Source organism: Panthera uncia (genome assembly GCF_023721935.1).
Source record: "Panthera uncia isolate 11264 chromosome E2 unlocalized genomic scaffold, Puncia_PCG_1.0 HiC_scaffold_20, whole genome shotgun sequence".
Lineage (NCBI taxonomy): Eukaryota > Metazoa > Chordata > Mammalia > Carnivora > Felidae > Panthera > Panthera uncia.
The window spans coordinates 21,785,371-21,806,300 of NW_026057589.1; the positions used below are offsets into that span (position 1 = coordinate 21,785,371).

Here is a 20,930-nt window from a genome sequence, read left to right on the forward strand (position 1 = left end):
CTTTGTTATAGGCTCCTGTGTAGACGTTTACTTTGTAAGACGGTGAAATGAATTCAGTTTGTTACGAGTAAGATCACTGCCACAGACTTCGCTCGAATGGGCAGGTTTTTAAGCGTAGGCCCACTTATTTTAAGCAGCATTTAACTGAGAGAGACTCTGGTTCTGTTAAAAGATCTGTTGATGATGGTTATCCCAGAATTAGCATTAGCATCTAACTGGTTCTACTAAGAGAGTAATTTTTATGTTGATTATTGTATTTATTAACTTTTGGTCAACAGGGAGAGGGAAATAGTTCAGATATGAAGTTTTTTCTGTTTTGAATTCTTAGAATAATCAGTATCCACATTTGATTTTTTTTTTTTTTTTTTTAAATCCCAAGTTCATTTAGTTTGGATGTCCACATTTCTGGATCCTCTGCCCTGTCATTAAGTCTGTGGTTAATAAATGCCAACTAATTTTTGTGTAACCACCAATGAGATACAAATTAGGAAGATAAACCAACTGTAAACAGTAAGAACACCACATAAGGCATTTTGACCCGAAATACAGCCAGCTCTCGACTACTTGTACGTGTTGATCTGTTATGTTAGCGGGTTCTGCTCTCACCTTCTTGGTGTAGGTTGTCCACGTTTTGTTGCATTGGTGGGAACTCAAGTAGAAACTCTTATTCCAGGAGTTGGAAGGGAAGAGCACTTGGGCTGACCCCCAGAGTGCTTTCCTCCAGCCTGCAGGGAGCAGGGGCCTGCATGGGCTTGGGGGGGAGTTCTGTGGCAGTGCCTGCTTGTTGCAATCTGAGAGGGGATATTTGCCACTTTTCAGTAGTAACAGCTGAACCAGGAGGTGAGGAAAAGAAACTTGAAAATCTTAGCTTGTATTTGAAAGTGGTTACCGAGCCATAGACCTGTCCACGTTTAAGAGTAAGTGTGGGGGACACACAGGTAGTACAGGGATTCCCTGTGTGTTGTGACGAATGTTTAACTTTTCTGGGCTTTTGCTAAGAAACATTTATCATATCCGATGCTTTCGAGTCACAAATAGAGCTGTTTTGTATTTTATGGTCGGCTTTTAAAATCGTGCATCGGTGTATCTTGTCTCAAAGGAGTGTAAATAATGGTGGGCCAGGAGAGGGACGAGGCTGAAACCCAAATAAAATGAATTAAAATTCCAGGGGGAAAGAGCGAAGTAAACTGAAGTCCTTGACAGCTCTAAAAATACACCTGTCTGGTGAAGAAATTGAAGTCCCTAATGCTACCGTTTATTATGAGTTTCAGTCAAAACCTATTAATGTATGGAATCGCACAGTGGTTTTATACCTAAAATTTGTTCCTGGAGACAGCAGCAGAATCATTCCAAGCTGGATCTGCTCAGAAAAATGAATTCCTGTGTCCGTATTTATTTCGAATATGTAAACGAGTACATACCTTGTGATCGATCATTTTGGTGGCTTATAAACCATATTTATTTATACTTTTCTTAGGGGAATGATTTCTTAAATATTTTGTATTTCCTCTTCAGCTTTTCCAGAGCAGCGGAGGTAGTGATACTGTAGCATAATGTAGCATAAAAGGTACCAGCACCGGTTTGGCGGAGTCATGCTTGTGGACGGAGCGCCCGGTCCCTTTCTGATTCACTGTGTTTATGGTCCTGCTGGTATTTGGGCCGCGTCTCTCTCTTACAGAGCTAAATCGAGACCCCCCTCCACTTACTTACAGAGCGTGCGTTGGTCTGTGCAGCCAACGGATAGTGGTACGTTTTGGTCACTTTGCTGTCCTGCTCCTGATTTGGTAACCCGAGAGAGCTTGTGTCCTTCCAAAGTGATGCGATGAGGGAAAGGGAAACACTTACAGGATGCTCTGGACAGTTTAGGAAGGTGACAGAAAAAGCAGGTCAGCATCAGAATGTTGATTACAGGCCAGTTTCTGGGCCGTAAGAATCCAGGAAAGTTCTCTGCCCTGCATTTTCACAGATTTTAAAAGGTACCGTGACCTCTAAATCCTAATTTTAGGAAAACAAAATTTGATGCCTAAAATACATACAAAAATAATCCTGCTTTCTATTGACTTAAAAGTTTACAGCGCAAGTGTTGCCTCCGGGTTTGTAAATCATTTCATTGGAATGATCTGTGGCAGTTTACGTGAGCCGCTGTGTAGGTCTTCAAATACAAGAAAGGCTGTTAACCACTCAGTTTTTCCGTGTGTCAGCAGATTTCATAAGAAAAGTTAATTTTAATTCGGCCATTTAGTGTTTAAGCCGGTACAGAAGCGAAGGCACTTCGGACCTTGTGTGTGGTATGGACCATTCTGGCATCCTGCGCCATTCGAGTCAGCGTGGCGTGGGGCGGTCCCCCAGCCCGGTGGATTGAGGAGGCCAGCTTCCTGCAGCCGCTGTCTGGGTGGATCTGAGTAGTAAATTACGCTGACAATAATGAACTGGAAGGAAGGCCTCCCGGGGAGGGTTGTCGTTCCAGTTAACTTGTGATTATTTGCCTTAAAAGGTAAAATAGAGAACCAACAGTGACGACTTGGATTCACAGGTCCCACTGCGAGTTTCAGCCTCAGGAAGTACCCTGCCTTTTGTCCTTTGGCTCCGCCCTTCCTGGTTTTAATTCTTTTGACCTCAGAAATTGTTAAGTGCTTATTGGACTTCAGGATAGGAAAACAATAGTGAATGGAATTGGTGATGTTATGAAAGAAACTGAACTAAATGGAGCCGAGAGGTAGGCCAAAGCCAGATTCCTACTGGCTTGTCTGCAAGGCGAGAAGAACTGACTTGAGTTACAAGTGGCAGGACATTCAGTAATAGTGACAGATGACCCTTGAGAGGAGTTGGGAGCTTTGCACGTGTGTGTCGCCGGGAGGGAGAGGAGGAGCGCATCACAGGTGTCTGTCTGTGTTCCGCCCGGTTGTGGTCTCTGCAGCTGTTGAGGGGGGTGGGCCCAGTGGCAGGTGCTGCAGAACCAAACCTTTACATCGTCTGGATGTGTGTTTCTTAAGAGAAGTTCCAGATGAGAAGAGATTTCATCTTTTTCTTTTTTTAAGTGTATTCCTTTTGAGAGAGAAAGAGAGTGAGCGGGGGAGGGGCAGAGAGAGGACGAGAGAAAGAGAATCCCAAGCAGGCCCTGCACTGTGGGCTCAGAGCCTGACGCGGGGCTCGAACCCACAAAACGTGAAATCACAACCTGAGCCGAGACCAAGAGTTGGACATTTAGCCCACCTAGCCGCCCAGGCGCCCCGAGGAGATACTTAATTTTAATTTTTTTACGAACTTTCATTTCTTTTTAAATGGAACTTGATGTATATTCACAAAATGTCCAAAACTTAATTTTCAGTAATTTAACTTCTTGGAGTACTGAAACTTGTTGGTTTGCTCAAAGTTTTCCATAAATTAATTTCCTTTTTCCGTGTCTTCCTGCCCACATCAGTTGTTTCTTTTCTTTTTAAAAAAAAAACATGTTTTTTAATGTTTGTTAATTTTTGAGAGAGAGAGAGAGAGAGAGACCGAGCACGAGCAGGGGAGGGGCAGAGAGAGAAGGAGACCCAGAATCGGGAGCAGGCTCCAGGCTCCAGGCTCCAAGCTGTCAGCACAAAGCCCCACGTGGGGCTCGAACCCACGAACAGTGAGAACGTGACCCGAGCCGAAGTCGGACGCTTAACCCACTAGCCACCCAGGGGCCCCACCGTTCTTTATATTCTAATAAGGATTGTCAGCGCCTGCCACCCTGCTAGGTGTCTCCGTAGACCTGTTGTGCCCTCGTGTCTGCGCCTCTCATGGCCTTGCACGGTGCAGCCTGTCGACTCTGCCACAAGGGAGGCTGGAGTCTCCTGTCCCAGGCTGCAAAGGGAATGGAGCGGCAGAGTCAGGGTTTGAACTCTGGTTGTCTGCTGGTTGTCTTCCTGGACTGGTGCCTTGAGTCTCCTTTGCAGGGGCGCCTGGAGGCTTTCTGAACAGTGTGATAGGGTGACCCTCAAACTCCACCAGGTCGTTTCTAACAAACTTGAGTGGAACCAACAACTTTAGTCTCCAGTTCACCCCCACATTACCCTTAATAGTTACTTTCTGTGTGCCACCTACTCTCTAGGTCAGTGAGTGATGATTGGCCTTGTCCCGAGCGTTGTCTGAAGAAGAAGATACGAAAGGAACAGATGTCCGCTCTTATTAGCAGAAAGACAGCAATCATCTGCAGAGAGGTGTGGGGCCTGAGGCCAGTAGGAGATGTGCTGGAACCAGTGGGGATGGCGAGATCAGGCTGGGACCCAGGAGGCCAGGAAGCTCTGGTACCCACACGGGAAGGACTCAGCAGAGCAGTTAGCGGCGTGACGGGGTTGTCTGATGCTAGGTGGGGGTGACGGCGCCTCCTGCCACGGAGATATGCAGTGTGCCTTCAGGGAAGACTGCTTCCAGTCAGCCCGCCTTCGAGAGTGGTGTTTAGGCTCACTGGAAGATGCTAACGACAGAATGGCAACTTTATTTTAGCTTGGGTAAGACTTGCCACTGTAGAGAACGTTGTAGGATAGCAGTGTCATGATTAAGGAAAGTCTGGAATGTTTGGAATGGTTTCTTCTCTGTATGTTCTACCATAAAGACCTTAATCTACAAATGTTTGAATATTGTACCAGAGGCTCTTGTAAAGAATGTTGAAGACTCGAAGCTAGTTCAGTACATCCTCTAGTAAATGTACTGAGTGTCTTTTTGTTCCAGATGACGTGCTTTGAGTTTTTGCCCTGTTCATTTTGTGGCTACATGGCTGTTTGGAATGTTCTGTTACTTGCAGTCATTGAGCCAACCACTAGGTGATGCTGAGAGACTTGAATTTGAGATTGTAGATGCCGAACAGTGAAACTGCTTTTTTTTTTTCCTCCCTTAAAAAATAAGTGAACTGAGAGCAATGGCCCGAAGCTGGCGTTGGTTCCAACGGGAAGGGTCGATGTAGAAACTAAAGGTTTCTGTCCACCCAGTACCTGCTGCTTCCCAGATCAGTGTTGGAAAGAAGTCAGCTGATAGTCAACTTTAAATTGGGTATATTCTCTGACTCCACAGGGCTGGAGTGTTTCAGCCTGCAGGGATGCAGATTATTCTGCGCACGTGGCTCGGTTACAAACATAAGCAGGGGAGGAGCAGAGAGTGAGGGAGGCACAGAATCCGAAGCGGGCTCCAGGCTCCGAGCTGTCAGCACAGAGCCCGACGTGGGGCTCGAACTCCCGAACCTCAAGATCATGACCTGAGCCGAAGTTGGACGCTTCACTGACTGAGCCACCCAGGCGCCCCACACCTGTTTCCTTCTGAGCGTGGAGTTGTTTTTTTTTTTTTATATATTTAAGAAGATATTAATTCAAAGTACTTTTGACCGTCTGCAAACATGTTTTTGAGTCTGTTAAGGCAGTTAACATGGGAGGGAAATTTCAGATCTTCTGGTCCTTTTCTTTCCATTTTCCTTCCTTGTCTTGCTAAACAAGAATTACTGTCACTAAGCCACCTCCCTCTTCTGTCTTTGCCCCTCCCCCCACCCTAGAAGCCGCTCCTTCCTTGGAATCCTCAAAAGAAATTGAGGTTGCTGTTTCCTTTCTTTCCCCAGCATAGCATAGCGGTGAGTCGGTCCTTCCCTGGCTCCCTCCCTCCACAGTCCTGTGAGCCCCTCAGCACCCCAGTCCTGTCTCCTCAGGCAGGCTTCGGGCCGCTCCGCTCTGGCTCTCCTTCCCGGGGGCCTAGAGCCTGCTTCCGCCTCCACTATTAATTCAAACCCCCGCGTCCTTCTAGGTTCTTCTTGGGCTGCCTCTTACCTGTGGGTGGTGCTTAGGGCTCCGCTCCTGACACATCACTCCTGCTGAGGATGTCTGGTGCCAGCTGCAAGCTGTGGGCGTGGGTGTGTGTGTGTGTGTGTGTGTGTGTGTGTGTAGATGTGGTACTTGCTGCTCTGTGGGTGTGAGTGCACTGCCGACTGGTGTAATCTGGGTACCTCGTTTCCACACCTCTGAAACTGAGCTTGGGACCTCATCACCATATGCAACAACAAGAAGCCTGCTCTGGGTGGGAGGCACCATCGCCCCGGCCGGAGACCTTGCCGTGCCAGCTGCCATTTGCCGTCCTCGGCCCCCTGCCGCCTGACGGGTTGTCCAGTCTGTGGATCTGGCCGAGCATCCCGTCCGCCGACCCGCCGTCGGTTCAGCCTGCCCCGTTGTCCCCTTTTCGCTGGTCTGCAAGCTCTCCTGCAGCAGGGCCACCTCTCAGCCACCTCTGTGCTTCCAGGACCCGGTGCCCGGGCAGGGCTCAGCGAACGGCAGCGGGTCATTTAGCCGAGGTCCTGGTGGTAAGAAGGCGGTTGATTCCGAGTCTTCTGGTTTGGCAGAAACAGCATTATTGTTCGTAGATGTAAAACTGCTATGGCAGAGATTCACAGGGGTCGTGCCTCTGCTAGAGTGTTCGTCTGGGACGGATGCCCATTTGGAAATGCACAGATTTTTTAATGGAGTAATTATGTTAAATAATTGCCGTTCTGGGGCACACGTTGACAAGTATGGACCGTCGTGATAATACGCCACAAACACACGCACAGCTCCTCCTCTATTTAAGGAGGAGATCTTAAGCCTATGGGGAGAGTGAGCCCTGAAACCTTTGTGTGAAAGGGTCGTGGCGTGGAGCCCGGTACTTGCCGAGGGGCAGTGCGGACGCGGGTGACGCTTCAGCTCAGGCCACAGCCGTGCCGGCTCCCTAACCCTCTGGGCCTCTGTTCTCTCGCCTGTGACGTGAGCAGGATAGCGGTGGCCCCCTGACAGGGGTGTGAGCACAGTAACGAACGGTACAGCTGAGCCCCGCAGCACAGTGTCTTGTCACACGCCCTGTCCCGTCTCTGCCGGGAGGCGTCACCTGTCGCGAGTGGCTCAGCTCTGTACCTGGCGCGGTCCTCACGGACGCCCAGCGCTGCGCCCGTGGTAGGAGAGAGAGCGGAGAGCTGTGCCAGCCCAGACTAGTTGAACAGGTCCCAGCAGGTCTTCTGGAGCCTGTGACGCTTTACTTTTTGTAAATGGAAAAATCATTCACTGTGCTTCGTCAGTTAGAGGGAAGAGGGCATTTACTGTCCCAGGAGGGAAGGGATAGGTGTGTGCGGACGTTAGAGCTGTGCAAATTAATTTCCTCATTTAAAGCTCAAGTCTGAGACCTGCCAGTCCAGCTGCGGTGTAGAATTAAAAAGCTTGCTTTTGTTGGATGCCTTGGATGGGCGCTGACATCACACGTACGCTCACTCCCTTTTTCTTTTCTGGGACACGATTTAAAAGGAAGCGGTGTGGCTACAGATCGTGGCTTTCAGGCACCGGCTGTGCCGCGTCGCTCCCGAGTGACACAGGCAGGCCGGCGGGGGTTTAGAGACTCCGTCTCCTTCCTGGTGAAAGGGGGATGGTGCCGCTCCTCTGGATCGCTGAGGATTCAGTGCCGCCCCTTAGCACTTGCACGTCATCGAGCGCTTGCCTGGGTAAAAGGTGTCCTTGACTTGTGGCTTCACTGGTACAAGTGGGACATGGGGAGACTTTGTCTTGTTGTAAAACTTTACTGAAAAAAATTACTTAAAGCGTTTAATTGCACCACTCGAGCGTTCTGTGAAGATGGCAGTCCCGTCTGTCTGCCGACCGTAGAGAAGAGTGACGTCGGGGTGAACCTGCCGAGAGGTGTGTTTCCGCCTGGAGCCAGGGCGTTCGAGCACACGCCTTGTGTGAGGAGTAGAAGCGCGCTACGTGAGACCGCTGTCTCAGAGAGGAGTGTCGCCCCTCCCTGGACGGTGATGGGTCGCCCACCGTTGGGGTGCGTGGGGTGCCCTGGCGGTTGCTGGGGCTTCCCCCGGATGAGGCTCCCGTCTGCACTCGAACTCCTCCGTAGCTGGCGTTCGAGGGACCGTGCTGTTGGCGGGGCCTGCCTCGCTGTCAGCGTGCGGGGAAGAGCCTGCGTGTCTCAGGTCTGTTCGCTCTAACCCATGTAGTTCAGCCGTTTCTGTTTCTTGTTAAAATAGTTCTCTGCTCCCGGTTGGATCCCCACGGAAAGATAAACAAACCTAGTGTTAGGGGGGAGAGTATTTTTAAAAATTTTAAATCGTTGGTTACTGCACACCATATTGGGCCCCGTGAAGCTTCAACACAGTGTGCCTTTTCCTTGGATATGTGCTTTCTCGAGGGGGTTTTTAACGCTTCTCCAGAGTGTAGGAATTTAGTTCGCTGTTATTTACTGGATGTCGTTAACTTCTTAAATATGCTTCTTCACTCTTTCAGAGTTACTGGAGAATGTGACCCTAATACATAAACCAGTGTCATTGCAACCCCGGGGGCTGATCAATAAAGGAAACTGGTGCTACATTAATGCTGTATCCTTCTCACATGCTGTCTCCAAGGCCCGCGGACCGCAGCGTTCTCTTCCTCCGGTGCATTTGACTTAGTTCAGCTGCCATGGGGCTTCTGCCTTAAACTTTGAATCCGAAAACTTGGTTCCTTACTTAGTCTGCCTACCTTGCTTAAAAGATAGGAGTTCTTCCTGCCCCCCAAAAAGATGATTTGTTGACCGGCGAGTGACAGAATGAGGCCAATTTTATTTTCATTAGCATGGCCTCGAGTAATAGGGTAGCGTGTCCACTGACAGCTGGAAACATTGTTGTAATTGCTACATCTTGGTCGAATCAAGTTTTTGTATGTAAACTGCTGACTGCGGAGTAAGGCCTTACATGGAAATCGCAAGGCAGTTGTCCTTTCGGTTATTTGGTCGATTCCTTGAAAGTTTACATACGTAAGTCTTTCAGTGTCCTTGGCTTAGTTTTACATGCTTTGTGTTTAACGTGCCTTTCAGAAGTTTGGAGTGTCTGTTTCATTTCCTTTACGCTTCCTTACTGCCACTCCTTAGACGCTGCAGGCACTGGTCGCCTGCCCTCCAATGTATCACCTGATGAAGTTCATCCCTCTGTATTCGAAAGTGCAAAGGCCTTGTACGTCGACACCCATGATAGATAGCTTGTAAGTAAGGGGCCTCCAGATGTGTTCAGGGGCTGGGTCGTCTCGCCTCTGATAATTCAAATTCAAAGAGTTTGCAACGTTCTTACTTTCTTGCAGACGAGTCCTTTAACGTTTTTATTTTTTAAAATTCACTGCTTGTGTTTTTATGTGGAAGCTAACCAGAAATGGAATCGGAGCACTGCCTGTGTTCCTCAGATTTGTTTATGTCAGTTTAGTGCTTGCCAGTGTGCGCCCCTGAAGATCTTGCGGAAGCTTACATAGAAAAGGTGGAAGAACTCAGTCACCGCTCTGGCATCGGTTACCAAAAACTTGCCACCTTCATACTAACTGATATTCTGAGTAGCCATCGAGACTCTCTAGTGAAAGGATGTCTTTTACAAAAATGTACTAAACTTTTTCTCCCCTGTGTTTAGTGTTCGGCTAATGAATGAGTTTACTAATATGCCAGTACCTCCAAAACCCAGACAAGGTGAGTAGCGGCGAGGCCTCCTGATGCCATTGTGTACGGACGGCTGGGGAGGCAGGTGGCTAAATTTCATGCGTTCAGTCTTGTCGGAAAGAAAACGTTTTTAAAATAGCCGGCACTACACCTGTGCTGTTCTCAGCGTCGGGGGCGGGGCGGGGGCGGGGCGCCCCGGTGATGTTGCCTTTCATCGTGTTAAGACTGTTTTAGTGACGAGAATCTGTGTCCTGTTCCGTTGCAGCTCTTGGGGATAAAATCGTGAGGGATATCCGCCCTGGAGCTGCTTTTGAACCTACGTACATTTACAGACTCCTGACGGTGATCAAGTCGAGCCTGTCTGAAAAGGTTTGGCCCTGCTCGCGCGTAGCTCCCGTCCCTGCTTGTTCAGTGCTCACCCTGCACTTGCATTGCTGCCATTTGGTGGGTGTTTGGTAGATGTAGGCTTGGTGTGGAGTCAGTTGCTTGAATGAAATCTGAAAATACGACGATCGTCCTCGTAACCAGAGGCAGGGCGTGCATCACTTACTGGGCACCGGGCACCCTTGTAAGTTCTTTCCGTACCTTAGCCGACCTCGCCCCCTGCGGCCTTCTCGTTGTTACATTTGAGAAAAGGGCGATCCTTTTCCGAGGCCACATAGCTCGTAAACGCAGCGCCTGGCATCACGGCCAGCTCCTTGACCGCCGCACGGCCTTTTGCGTGGAGCGTGGTCCTGGGGCCCGGAACCGTGGCGGCATTCGGGAGAGCTGCGTCTCCGTCACACTCACACGGCTCCTTGACTCTCTCAGCTGCATCTTTTGTCACACACTTTGCTACTAAAGGCGAGGGACCAGGGGCCAAGGGGGTCTCGCGTAGGGCGCCGACAGCTGTCAAGAGTGAATTGCATACCCTTTTTGCGAAGTTAACTGGAGCCTTTCTTTCCTCCCTGACAGTCTGTGATGAGTCCATACGAGCAATTGAAATGATACTTATGGGAATTATTTAGAGAGAAAAACCATCCCCCCAAAAATTCCATTAAAGCTAAGTAAAGTGTGCTGAAGCGCCATTGTTTTGCGGAGGGTGAGTGGCCCGGTCCGCGTTCAGTTGGAGATTCACGTTTCCAGGGTGGCGGGAATGTGCGGAATGTTGGGAATGCAGAAGCGATTACGCTGCACCCTCTGCCCGCAGACAGCTCACCGTCAGGTAGGGGAATTAGATATTTCATCTAAGGAAACAGCAAAGAAGTGCTAAGACAGATGCAAATGCAGATGCTTGAGAAGCCGAGGAGGGCCACCCGGTTCAGGTGGCGGCCCAGGAAAAGCAGTGAAGTTCAGGGGGCGTCCCGTGGCCGAGCCCCACTGACATCCGGCTCCGAGGTTACGTTCGTGGACGGAAGTGTCTTTTGAAGTTAGGTGCATCCAGGCTGTGTTGGGTCCCCCATGCCACCCTCAGGCTTGGTGGTCCGACGGAAGGGCTGTGAGTCACAGCCGTTATCGGAAGGACTCAGAAGCCGTTATCCTCACCATCGGGTTGGGACAGCACGAGGACACAAGGCAAGACGAGACGTCCGGTGTGCGGGAAACCTGGAGACTCGCGTCCTGGTGCATCAAAGAACGCGCTTCGTTCCTCGGCGTCAGAGTGCGACAGCACGTGGAAAGATCCGTCTGCTACGGAAGCGCATTGGAGACTCCGTGCCCGGGGTCCCCAAGGGGCCCGTCACATAGGCGTCCTCTGCCCGGCGCAGACCAGAATTCCACACCTGCCCAAGGAAAGCGGGTGTTCAGCGTAAACCACGCTGTACGATTCAGGCACGTTCCCTTGTCGGTTCTTGGAGCGGGGGGACCCTCCCCAAATCCCACTTCCCAGATGCCAACCAGGGAGCGACCCGACCCGGCAAGCGGCCCTTCCCGAGAACGTCAGGCCTGCCGCGTTGACCCTCGTGCCTCTGAGCCGCGCCGGTTTCCGCCCTTTGCCGCACACACAGAGCGTGCTCCACGCCCAACGGCTGCCGTCCGTTTGGAGTCCTGTTTGGAGCGGGTACGCCAGAGGCTGAAAGAAGAAGGGTGCGGAAATCCTCGGTCCCTGCGGTCCTTCTCCAAAGAAGGAAATACGAACTCATCCTGAGACCATAAAACAGATATTTGGCTGTCGCGTGACTCGTCTGGAGATGAATTTGCTGACGTGTATGTGTAAAAAAAACCGTCAGCGGAGCCTTTGAATCAGGAGAGATTTTCACGTGTGATTTGGGTCCTTTCCCCTGTAGCTGCCCATCGTTGCGAACGGGAGGACCACCCGGGCTCCCCTTCCCAGCCACAGTGTGACCTTTGGCCCCTGGGGTTGTGAGACTAGGGGGCCCTCGTGTCTAGTTGTCCGTCCCTTTCGTGTCCACAGAAGAGCAACTTCTCAATAAGTGTTTTGTTCTAAGGGTAACGTGTATTTATTGTAGAAAATTTCAAAAAGCTGGAAAAAACGTAACAGATGGAAGTTCCTCCTCATCCTACACTTAGACATAAAGGTTGACTTTGCACCCCCACCCCCACCCGTGCCCTCCTCATTCCACCTGTTTCAGCCCACGAAGAAGTCACGCGAAGGGCGCCTGGGGGGGCTCCGTCCGTTAAGCGTCCGGCTTCGGCTCGGGTCACGATCTCACGGTTCGTGGGTTCGAGCCCCGCGTCGGGCTCTGTGCCGACAGCTTGGAGCCTGGGGTCTGCTTCCGATTCTGTGTCTGTCTGTCTGTCTGTCTCTCTCTCTCTCTCTGCCCCTCCCCCACTCGCGCTCTGTCTCAAAATAAAAACATAGAAAGAAATTAAAAAAAAAAAAAAAAGAAAAGAAGTCACACGATTTCTGGAAACACTTTACATTAAGTCTTGTTAAAAATTGGAGACCTGGTCTGAATATGCAGGCGAAGTATTCCCTGCAGGCCTTGCGTGGTGATCAGTTAAAATTAACGTGTTCCTATCTGGCCTTTTCAGGGTCGACAAGAAGACGCGGAGGAATATTTAGGTTTCATTCTAAACGGACTTCATGAGGAAATGCTGAACCTGAAGAAACTTCTGTCACCCAATAACCAAAGTAGGTCGTGGTCTGTTTGTGGTCTGTTTGCCACAAAATTGCGCGAGAACATTTCCCCAAGAATTAATTCTGGACAGATGTCGCGTGTTCGTACACGAAGCCGCTTCTTGCCCAGATCGTTGGCCCTTTGAGTCACTTTCTCACCAGGGCGACTCTGGTTATCTCTACACTGCTTACTTTTTATACCACCGAGAATGCTCCCTTTGGGTAAATCAGAGTACATCCAGCACCTCTGCTTTTGTTCCTTCAACTTTTAATTACGAAAACGATCAAACATACGGAAAAGCTGGGAGAATGGTTTGGTGAATACCTGTGCAGCCGCTGGATTCTGCACCCGTTAACGTCCTGCCGTGCTTTCTCTCTCTGTGTCCCCACGCACGGTGTGTGCGCGCATTTCCTGAGTGACACAAATTAAGTGGGAAGTAACAGTTTAGGTCGCCCCTAAAATGGCCAAAGCACGCATGTCCGGAGACTGAGAGCGCTGTCCCGTGTGACCAAAGCCCCTTAGCACGTGAGGAAGACGGGCCGCGCTCCCACCGTGCTGCCTGGCTTCCGGTCTGCCTTCACGGCTGTCCGGCTGTCCCAGGAGCGCCGTCCTTGGTGGTTTATGCCAGCAGCATTCAGGTGGGCGTCCGTCCCTGTCGCCTTTGTTCTTTGTGCAGAGCGCGCCTTGGTTTCGCCTTTAAAGCTCACTCCGTGCAGGCGGCTTACGGAGAACCTTTTTTTAAGGAAGCTGTTTCGCTGTCGCTGTTGCCATGAGTGGCCCAAGCGGACTGTCTCCTTTTCAGAACTCACTGTTTCCAACGGACCCAGGAGCCCGTCGGTGCACGAAGACGAGCGGGACGAGCCGGGCGAAGGCAGTGAGGACGAGTGGGAGCAAGTGGGCCCCAGGAGCAAGACTTCAGTCACGCGCCAGGCGGAGTTTGTTCAGACCCCGATCACTGGCATTTTTGGCGGACACATCAGGTTTATGCTCTTCCGGAATATACCGTAGTGTGGGCCTCTCTCGGGGTTTTACCATCTTGCCGGAGGGGGAGGGCGTGAGACGTGTCTGAGGAATTCTGGGCTCGACGCTTTGCCTCGATGCCCCTGTGCCTGCTCTGTCCCCCGCCGTCCCTGCGCCTCTCCTGCCTGGTGCTTTCACTGCTCTCGCCCGGCACCAAGGCCCTTCGGCCCCAGGCACCGCCGCCGTCCCCCAGGCCCTGCTGCCCTCCTGACTCCTCCCTCCGTCAGCACTCCAGCCGCTCCCAGCTAGGTAGAAAGAGAAAGACTTGTTAAGTTGGCAGGCAGGTTCTGTTAAGAGAAGAAATTCTGTGTCTGGCTGGAGGAATTTTAGGCTCTGGAACCGAGTGAGCTAGGAAGGTGAGGGAGTGTGGAGGGAGATACTTTCACATAAAGGGGGACGCGGGGCCTCCTGGAGGGCCTGGGTTCCCTCCTCTGGCCCAGTTCCCGTAAACCAGACGCTCGTTGCTCTTTAATGACCTCCTTCTAGAAGAGTTCTGTCTGAGTGCATTAGAGACAGACATTCGTTGCTGCTTCGATGTGGAACTCAGAAGCACTGGGGCTGGCTCCAGGGAGGCCCCAGCGTCCAGAGTCCCGAAGGACCCCCCCAGAGCAGGGTTTCCTCGCGGACGGCCTGGCGTTGGAACCTACGAGGGGGGTTTCGTAGTGAGACGCAGCCTTTGCTTGTCCCGAATGCCGTGTATCCAGAAGAAGTGACACCCTTTCCGAGGCAGAGGCAGGCAGAGTCGGTTTGGGCTCGCCCTGCCCTACGGCTTAGGTCGAGCCCCCTTCAGCGAGGCAGATACAACCCCCGCACGTCCACTGGCTCCTTCACGGCCCCGGGCAGTGCTGCTGTGCCGCGCCGGATCCAGAAGCCAGTCGTGCCGCCTTGTCCCCTTGAACGAGTCCTTTCTGGGCTCCCCACTGTGCGCTAGAGCCGCCGGGCCCCTTTCCGTTGTGACGTCTCCACGTCAGCCTTGTGGTCAGGTGTGCCCTGGGGACTGCCGCCCCTGTGACTTGCTGTTGCGGATACGATTCCTTGGGCTGGGCTGTTTCGGGAAGGGAAGCCGGGATCCAGGTCAGGCACGGCACTGAGAGAAGGCCGTCTTGTGCCCTTGGCTCTGCGTGAGACCGGCAGCCCGATGTCCGTGCTCTGGGGCCAGCCCAGTGGGCGTGACAGCACCGTGTGTGTGCGCGTAGGTGGAGCGTGCAAGGCTCCTGAGGCCGGCGTACCCCAAGATCTCACGTTTGTTCGAGAATAGCCAGTGTCCGATTTGGAGGAGTTTCTAGCTCGGCGTGCACAGCCCTGCCGGGCAGGACCTTTGGCCTTGGCCTTGGCAGGCTTTTTCGTGCTCTGGGGCCATCAAATTTTTTTTTTTTTTCCAACGTTTTTTATTTATTTTTGGGACAGAGAGAGACAGAGCATGAACGGGGGAGGGGCAGAGAGAGAGGGAGACACAGAATCGGAAACAGGCTCCAGGCTCCGAGCCATCAGCCCAGAGCCTGACGCGGGGCTCGAACTCACAGACCGCGAGATCGTGATAGGCAGGCTTTTTAAATGTTGAAACGGCTTGTTGATACTTTGGAGAACTAACAAAGGTTGGAATGATCTCTTAAAATTTAGGAACTTCTGTGTGTGTGGTAGCCATCGTGAAGTGTGGTTTTCTTTGCAAATCCACCTTCCTTGGGTGGGTATTCACTCCCCCTGGAGAAACCGTCACCTTTCTTCACCCTTTTCCCTCCGCCCGTTCGGAGCCTTGAATAAAATCGAGGCCGTTGGAGTCCGGAGGACTGCTTCTTGATTCCACTGCCAGTTTTAACGACCGCCCTCCCCCGTTGCTCTTGGAACCAGGGGAACGGCCGTGGCTCTCGAGTCCGTGCCCTCGGAGGGAGCGCGAAGACGCTTCCTGGTCCGTGTGGCAGGGGAGCGCGTGTGGACGTGAAGCCCAAGGCGGAGGAGCGTTTAGTTCGCTCTCGGGGGCACCTGCCCTGCAAAGTCTGAATCCCCGCGCACCCGTCTGATTCCTTTCGTAAACTGGGTCACTCAGGCTGCAGAAGCAGAATTCTCGTTGCGCGCCTGGAATGTTTCCCTGCCGGGGCTAAATGGGAGATGGGCTGAGCACACAAGGTTTACTCAGAGAAACTCAGAGAAAAATGAAATGAAAAACCAGCTAAGAAAACAAGGTTGAACCGGCACCCTTCTTCTTGAGGGTGGTAGGTAGCCTCGTTTCCTGGAATGTTAGCTTAGTTTTTGTTAGACACACCCTGCTTCTCTTTTGTAAGTCCTTTTTATAGGGGAAAAATGCCATTACAAATATTGTTTGCCTTGGGGTTTCCTCTGTTTTACTAGAACGGCTCTGATACTTTGCGAAGATGAGAAGTGTCAGCGTTTTGAGGCCATGGCAGGATAAGGGCAGTTACTAACTGGTGCATTAAATAAAGTGTGGCGTGGAGGGGAAGGAATTCGGAAGATGAAGTAGGTTTTCTTCCAGTGTGCTTGCGCTGGGAACGCGATCCGCTGAACTGGTGGGCTTTTGCTTAGAAATACTCAGGAGGTGGTATTCAGCCTGGTTATTGTTATTTTTCTTTTCCCGCCAATAGTTGGTGTCGTTATTTTATTTTATTTTATTTTATTTTATTTTATTTTATTTATTTTTCCCTCCTGATTATTTTTTCCCACCAATAGTTGGTGTCATTATTTTATTTTATTTTATTTATTTTTCCCGCCTGATTATTTTTTCCCAGCAATAGTTGGTGTCATTATTTTTTTTTCCAGCCTAATTTTTTTTTCCACCAATAGTTGGTGTCATTATTTTATTTTATTTATTTATTTTTCCCGCCTGCTTATTTTTAAATTCGGTACATCTGTGGCTCTTTTCCCTGTCCGGCCTTCTGAGAGTGGTCCTGAGAAATCTCGTTCCCCGCGTTAATCCCTCTTCTGCTGCTGGATGATCTTGAGGGAAGGCGGGAAGGAGCGCTGTCTCACAGTTGTCTGGTCGTGTCTTCCAACCCGCAGGTCTGTGGTCTACCAGCAGAGTTCCAGAGAATCCGCCACTTTGCAGCCCTTCTTCACGTTGCAGCTGGACATCCAGTCTGACAAGATACGTACGGTCCAGGACGCATTGGAGAGCCTGGTGGCGAGAGAATCTGTCCAAGGTTATACCACAAAGACCAAACAAGAGGTACAGCCATAGCTGGTCTTGAACGTGTGTGCCGAGGCGCTCCGGTCTGGTGGAAAGAGCGCGCGGCGCAAGCGGGTCCGCGCTCTGCCTCTTAGGCCCCTTGCTTCACTGTTCGCACTGAAAGTTTCCACGTGCTTAGAATGGGACGGCTGAAACAGCTGGTCCTCTCACAACTTCACGTAGCCCAGGGTGACGGTCGTCGGGAGCGTCTGTCCTGAGCTGTGTAACTTTGCTAGTGCGATCGCGGTACGATAAAGTCAGCACCACGTCGAACAGAGGCCGAGCAGCTTCTGACGTCACAAAGCATGATTTCATGAGCTTAGGTAGGCCAGAAAAGAGGTTCCAAACACATCTATTTAGCGTTTGGTTGTAGATCTTCCAGGAGATCAAGAACAATTAGAAAGTAGCTGTTTTCGTGCGTGTTAGTCTTTAATCGGATGTGGAAAGGAGGAAAGTCTTTGAGTCTTCAGTGTTCGGGAGTCAGAGAGGCAGATGGCTTCGTGTGGGGTACCTGTCAGCCGAGTCAGGAGAGAGCTGGAGTGTTTGCTCCCGGACGGCTTCCTGGTGCCCGGGGTCCAGATGTGCCAGCGGCAGCTGTTTCCACTCCGGGGTTGAGGAGGGTGTCGTCTCCGCTGCCGAGATCGTGCTGGTGATCTCGGGGTTGGTGAATTCAGAGAAACGTGACAGATGGACGCAGGCTGGTTACGGGCGGCACCTGTCTGGACAGCTCGTAGTGTCCCTGGGGAGCGTGACTCGACAAGGCTGTGGTGGCTGAAGGCGCACGGGGAGCAGAGCAGAGGAGCGCCTGGGCGCCTGCGGTTCCCCTGGGGCCTCCCGCCTGGACCGGTCAAGCCTCCTCTTGGGAGATGGGCACGTAGTTTGGCCTGATCTTCCACCGTGTTTTCTGACTTGCTTCCCACGGGCGATTTTGTTTAAAAAAGAAAAGCGGTAGGAGCGAGAGACAGAATCTCGGCGCTTGGCTTAAGTGAATCAGCCGAGTCTGGCGGTGGAACTTAATGAGAGAGAAAGTGGGTATTTGTTTTCAGGAGGTCGGTTGGTGTGGCTGAGCCGTGCACTTGGCTCGTTGTGTGGCAGCCGCGGCTCCAGAGGTGGAGTCGCCGTCCTGCCCACCCCCACCCCCACCCCCACCCCCACCCCCACCCCCCAGCGCCTCTCTCGCTCGCTCTCCCGTGGCCACCTGCAGGGGTTGGTGGCCACTCATCCGGCAGACCTCGCCCCCGCCCCCTCACGCGTCTTTTCCTCTCTTGTTCCTGCTGCGGTGACGCGTGCACGTCGGGAGGGTGCAGATGAGATCGAGGTAGAGGGTGTGAGGAGAAAGAAGGTGGTTTATTCCAGATGGCTGGGGGGAGCGGGGAGAAGGACGCAGGAAAAAAGAGGCCCTTTGGCAGAGCCTCGAAGAGGAAGAAGCAACACGCTGCGTGTCCCGGCTCGGTGATGGCGGTGGCATGTTACCGAGAAGAGCGAAAACTCTCCGAAAAGCAGACGTTTGAGAAAGGGGATCTTGGACGGTTCGTATGGGGCGGGGATATCCGGAAGGAGCAAGTATCACATTTTCTGGAATGTGTTTTCTTTGAACGGACTTCTTAAAATACCGAGTTTGACGTTACTGTGTTTTAAGGTCACGAGATTTATTTTGCTGTGGGACCACTTGACGAAGGCCCGTGGGAAAATAGGACTATAGAAAATACTTGCTGTGCGGAACGGGTCTGGTTTTGTTGCGTGAAGAAAAGTGTGTCAAGTTTGTGTGGAAACCCAAAACACACGGAAGAATTTCCGATTAGCCGATTAGCCACTTAGTGAACTGCCCGAAAGTCTGAGGTCAGAGTCCTAGGTCCCTGGCTCGGAGAGCGTCCCAGAGATGCATTCGCCCAGCCCTCGATTCACGCGCGGGGACGCTGGAGTCCTCTTGCCACAATCTCGGTCTCTTGCCGTTGGGCCGTAGCCACGCTTTCCGATCGCTCGCACATCCTCGTCGGGTACGGAGACACCGGGCTCCAGACCCGTGATGAGCATCCAGAGGCGGGTCGGGTGGTTCCCCGCCTGGGATCTGAGCCTGAGTGGGAAGCCGGGCGCCCATTAGGACACCTCTACCCAGATGCACATACGGTCTTCTGAACGTTGCCATACACTTCGCTTCCGCTGTTCTCTTTCCGACGGTCACCCGAACGGGCATTTCTACCAAAAGGATTCTTCCTCTAAATACAGGGAGCATCCAAGAGTTTATAATTATAAAGAACAGCAAATAAGGGTAATAGGCATTGTTGGCAAGGATGCATTTTTAATGAAGCGCAGCATTCATCGGACCTGTGGAAGCAGATGAGGGACGTGTAAGTTGATAAAACAAACCTGCGAAGCTAATGGTTACAATAGATAGCTTTTGGGTTACGTAGAACACCTAATTCGAGAAACACTTTGGCTTCGGTTTGAGTTACTAAAAAGCACGCTAATACGTACGTAATGCGAGGTGCCACTGCCGAGTTAGCTGTTAATTTTTGTGCCAATTTGCCATTAATGTCACAGAACAGGTTTTTGTTTTGTTTCTTTTGAGAGCGAGAGGACGAGCGAGCGAGGGGCAGAGAGAATCTCATGAGGGACAGAGGCGGAGAGAGCGAAGCGGGGCTCACCCGATGCGGGCTCGATCTCACAAACCGTGAGAGCGTGACCCGACCAGAAGTCTGATGCTTAACCGACCCCAGAGCAGGGCTTCCTACCGCGGAGTTCACTCTTGGGCCCACGGAGCCGTGGCGTCCCGTGCCGCCGTGTCTGCAGGCACGTGTGCGCTTTCCCGCGGGGAGTGTGGGTGCGGGTGGCTCTCGCAAGACCTCTTGGAGGGAGGTTAGATCCTCAGACGCTGCCCTGACCCGGCCGAGCGGGGAACGGGGCCGCGGAGCCGCGGGCCGTCGGCTCCCGGAGGGGGTTCTTGGGGGACGGACGTGGTGTCTGCCGCGTGGAGTGAGGGACGCGCGTCCTGCTCTGCTCTGTGCCCTAGGTGGAGATAAGTCGAAGAGTGACTCTGGAGAAGCTCCCTCCCGTGCTCGTGCTGCACCTGAAGCGGTTTGTTTACGAGAAGACCGGCGGGTGCCAGAAGCTCGTCAAGAGTGTCGAGTACCCTGTGGACCTGGAGATCAGCAAAGGTAACGGCCGCGGACGGAGACCGCGTGCGTGGTGCCGGCTCCCCCGGGAGGCCGGGCGCTTGGCGCCCAGCGTTTCTGCGAGATGCCGGAGTCAGGAGGTTCTCTCTCGTGACGGTTTGGTTTTAGATTTCTCGATTTGTAACGGATTTTGATGCTCAAATTGGCACCAGGGTAGCTCTTGAAAGATAAAGGCAAAAAGTGAATAAAGCGTATGATCCTACTAGATTGTAAAACCGGAGGAGATTTTGTCCCTTAAGATGAGCATCGTCTTTCTGGAAATATCTTATGGGTCAGTGGTCCAAAACGGTTTTCTTCATAAACATTAAGAATCGCACGTACCGGCCTGTTAAATGGACTTTTTTAGTGAAGTGAAGGGACGTTTCCCATAGGCCCCTGGGCGTTCCTCCGACCTCCGGTTGCAATGACACGTGGCAGGTTTGTGGCACCCTGTCCGCCCCGAGTCTCCGTCAGGTAACCGGGCCCCCTCAGCTTCGACGCGTTTTGATGAAAGCAGGCTCGTGTTGTCTTGCTTGTTACGCGTGTCTTCGTGTCAGCTGCCACCTGAAGTGCTTTCCAGAAAGAGAAACGAGATAAGCGAGGACCAGAGGCCCTGGCTTGGGTCAAGGGTGGGGGTGGGAGAAGCTGGCGGCTCCCGGCTCCCGGAAGGGTCCGTCTGCGGGGAGCTGTTCCCGCAGGGGGACAGTGCCTCTTTGGAGGGACCGTCTTACTCTTACATAATGGAACTTTGGCGGCCTCCCTCGCCTGTAAGACGTTCCAACTCTTAGTTTCCCCGGGCCATTTTGTTTCTAAGTGGGCGGCTTTCTTTTCCGTTTTTTAGCATGTCTCCTTTTACGGGGTTTCTGGCATGAGCTTACCAGGCTCAGTGTATTTCTCCTGTTTCTTAACGGACCGGCTGCCGGGTCCGGGCGCTCCCGCGTCGCACAGCCGGTTTCCCTCCTGGGCAGAGCTTGCGCCCAGGGAGGCCTGGAGTTTGTTTTGTTTTCCTGGTCTGCCAGGGGGCGCATGTGAGCGGGGCTGTCGGCACCTCTTCGTCTCTGTCACCCTGAGCCTTTCTATAAGTGCTTTTTTATAGAT

The 20,930-nt window shown here is 52.1% G+C and overlaps 1 protein-coding gene across 1 annotated transcript in view; it reads left to right on the plus strand.

Moving 5' to 3' along the window:
• USP10 (ubiquitin specific peptidase 10) overlaps positions 1 to 20,930 on the plus strand; it is a 41,909-nt gene that overhangs the window by 16,771 nt on the left and 4,208 nt on the right. Inside the window, exons 5-12 of the mRNA XM_049622390.1 lie at positions 8,253 to 8,344; positions 8,875 to 8,984; positions 9,398 to 9,453; positions 9,689 to 9,792; positions 12,397 to 12,496; positions 13,285 to 13,462; positions 16,515 to 16,680; positions 19,691 to 19,835. Coding sequence (XP_049478347.1) covers positions 8,253 to 8,344; positions 8,875 to 8,984; positions 9,398 to 9,453; positions 9,689 to 9,792; positions 12,397 to 12,496; positions 13,285 to 13,462; positions 16,515 to 16,680; positions 19,691 to 19,835 — 951 coding nt within the window. The remainder of the gene's footprint in view (positions 1 to 8,252; positions 8,345 to 8,874; positions 8,985 to 9,397; positions 9,454 to 9,688; positions 9,793 to 12,396; positions 12,497 to 13,284; positions 13,463 to 16,514; positions 16,681 to 19,690; positions 19,836 to 20,930) is intronic.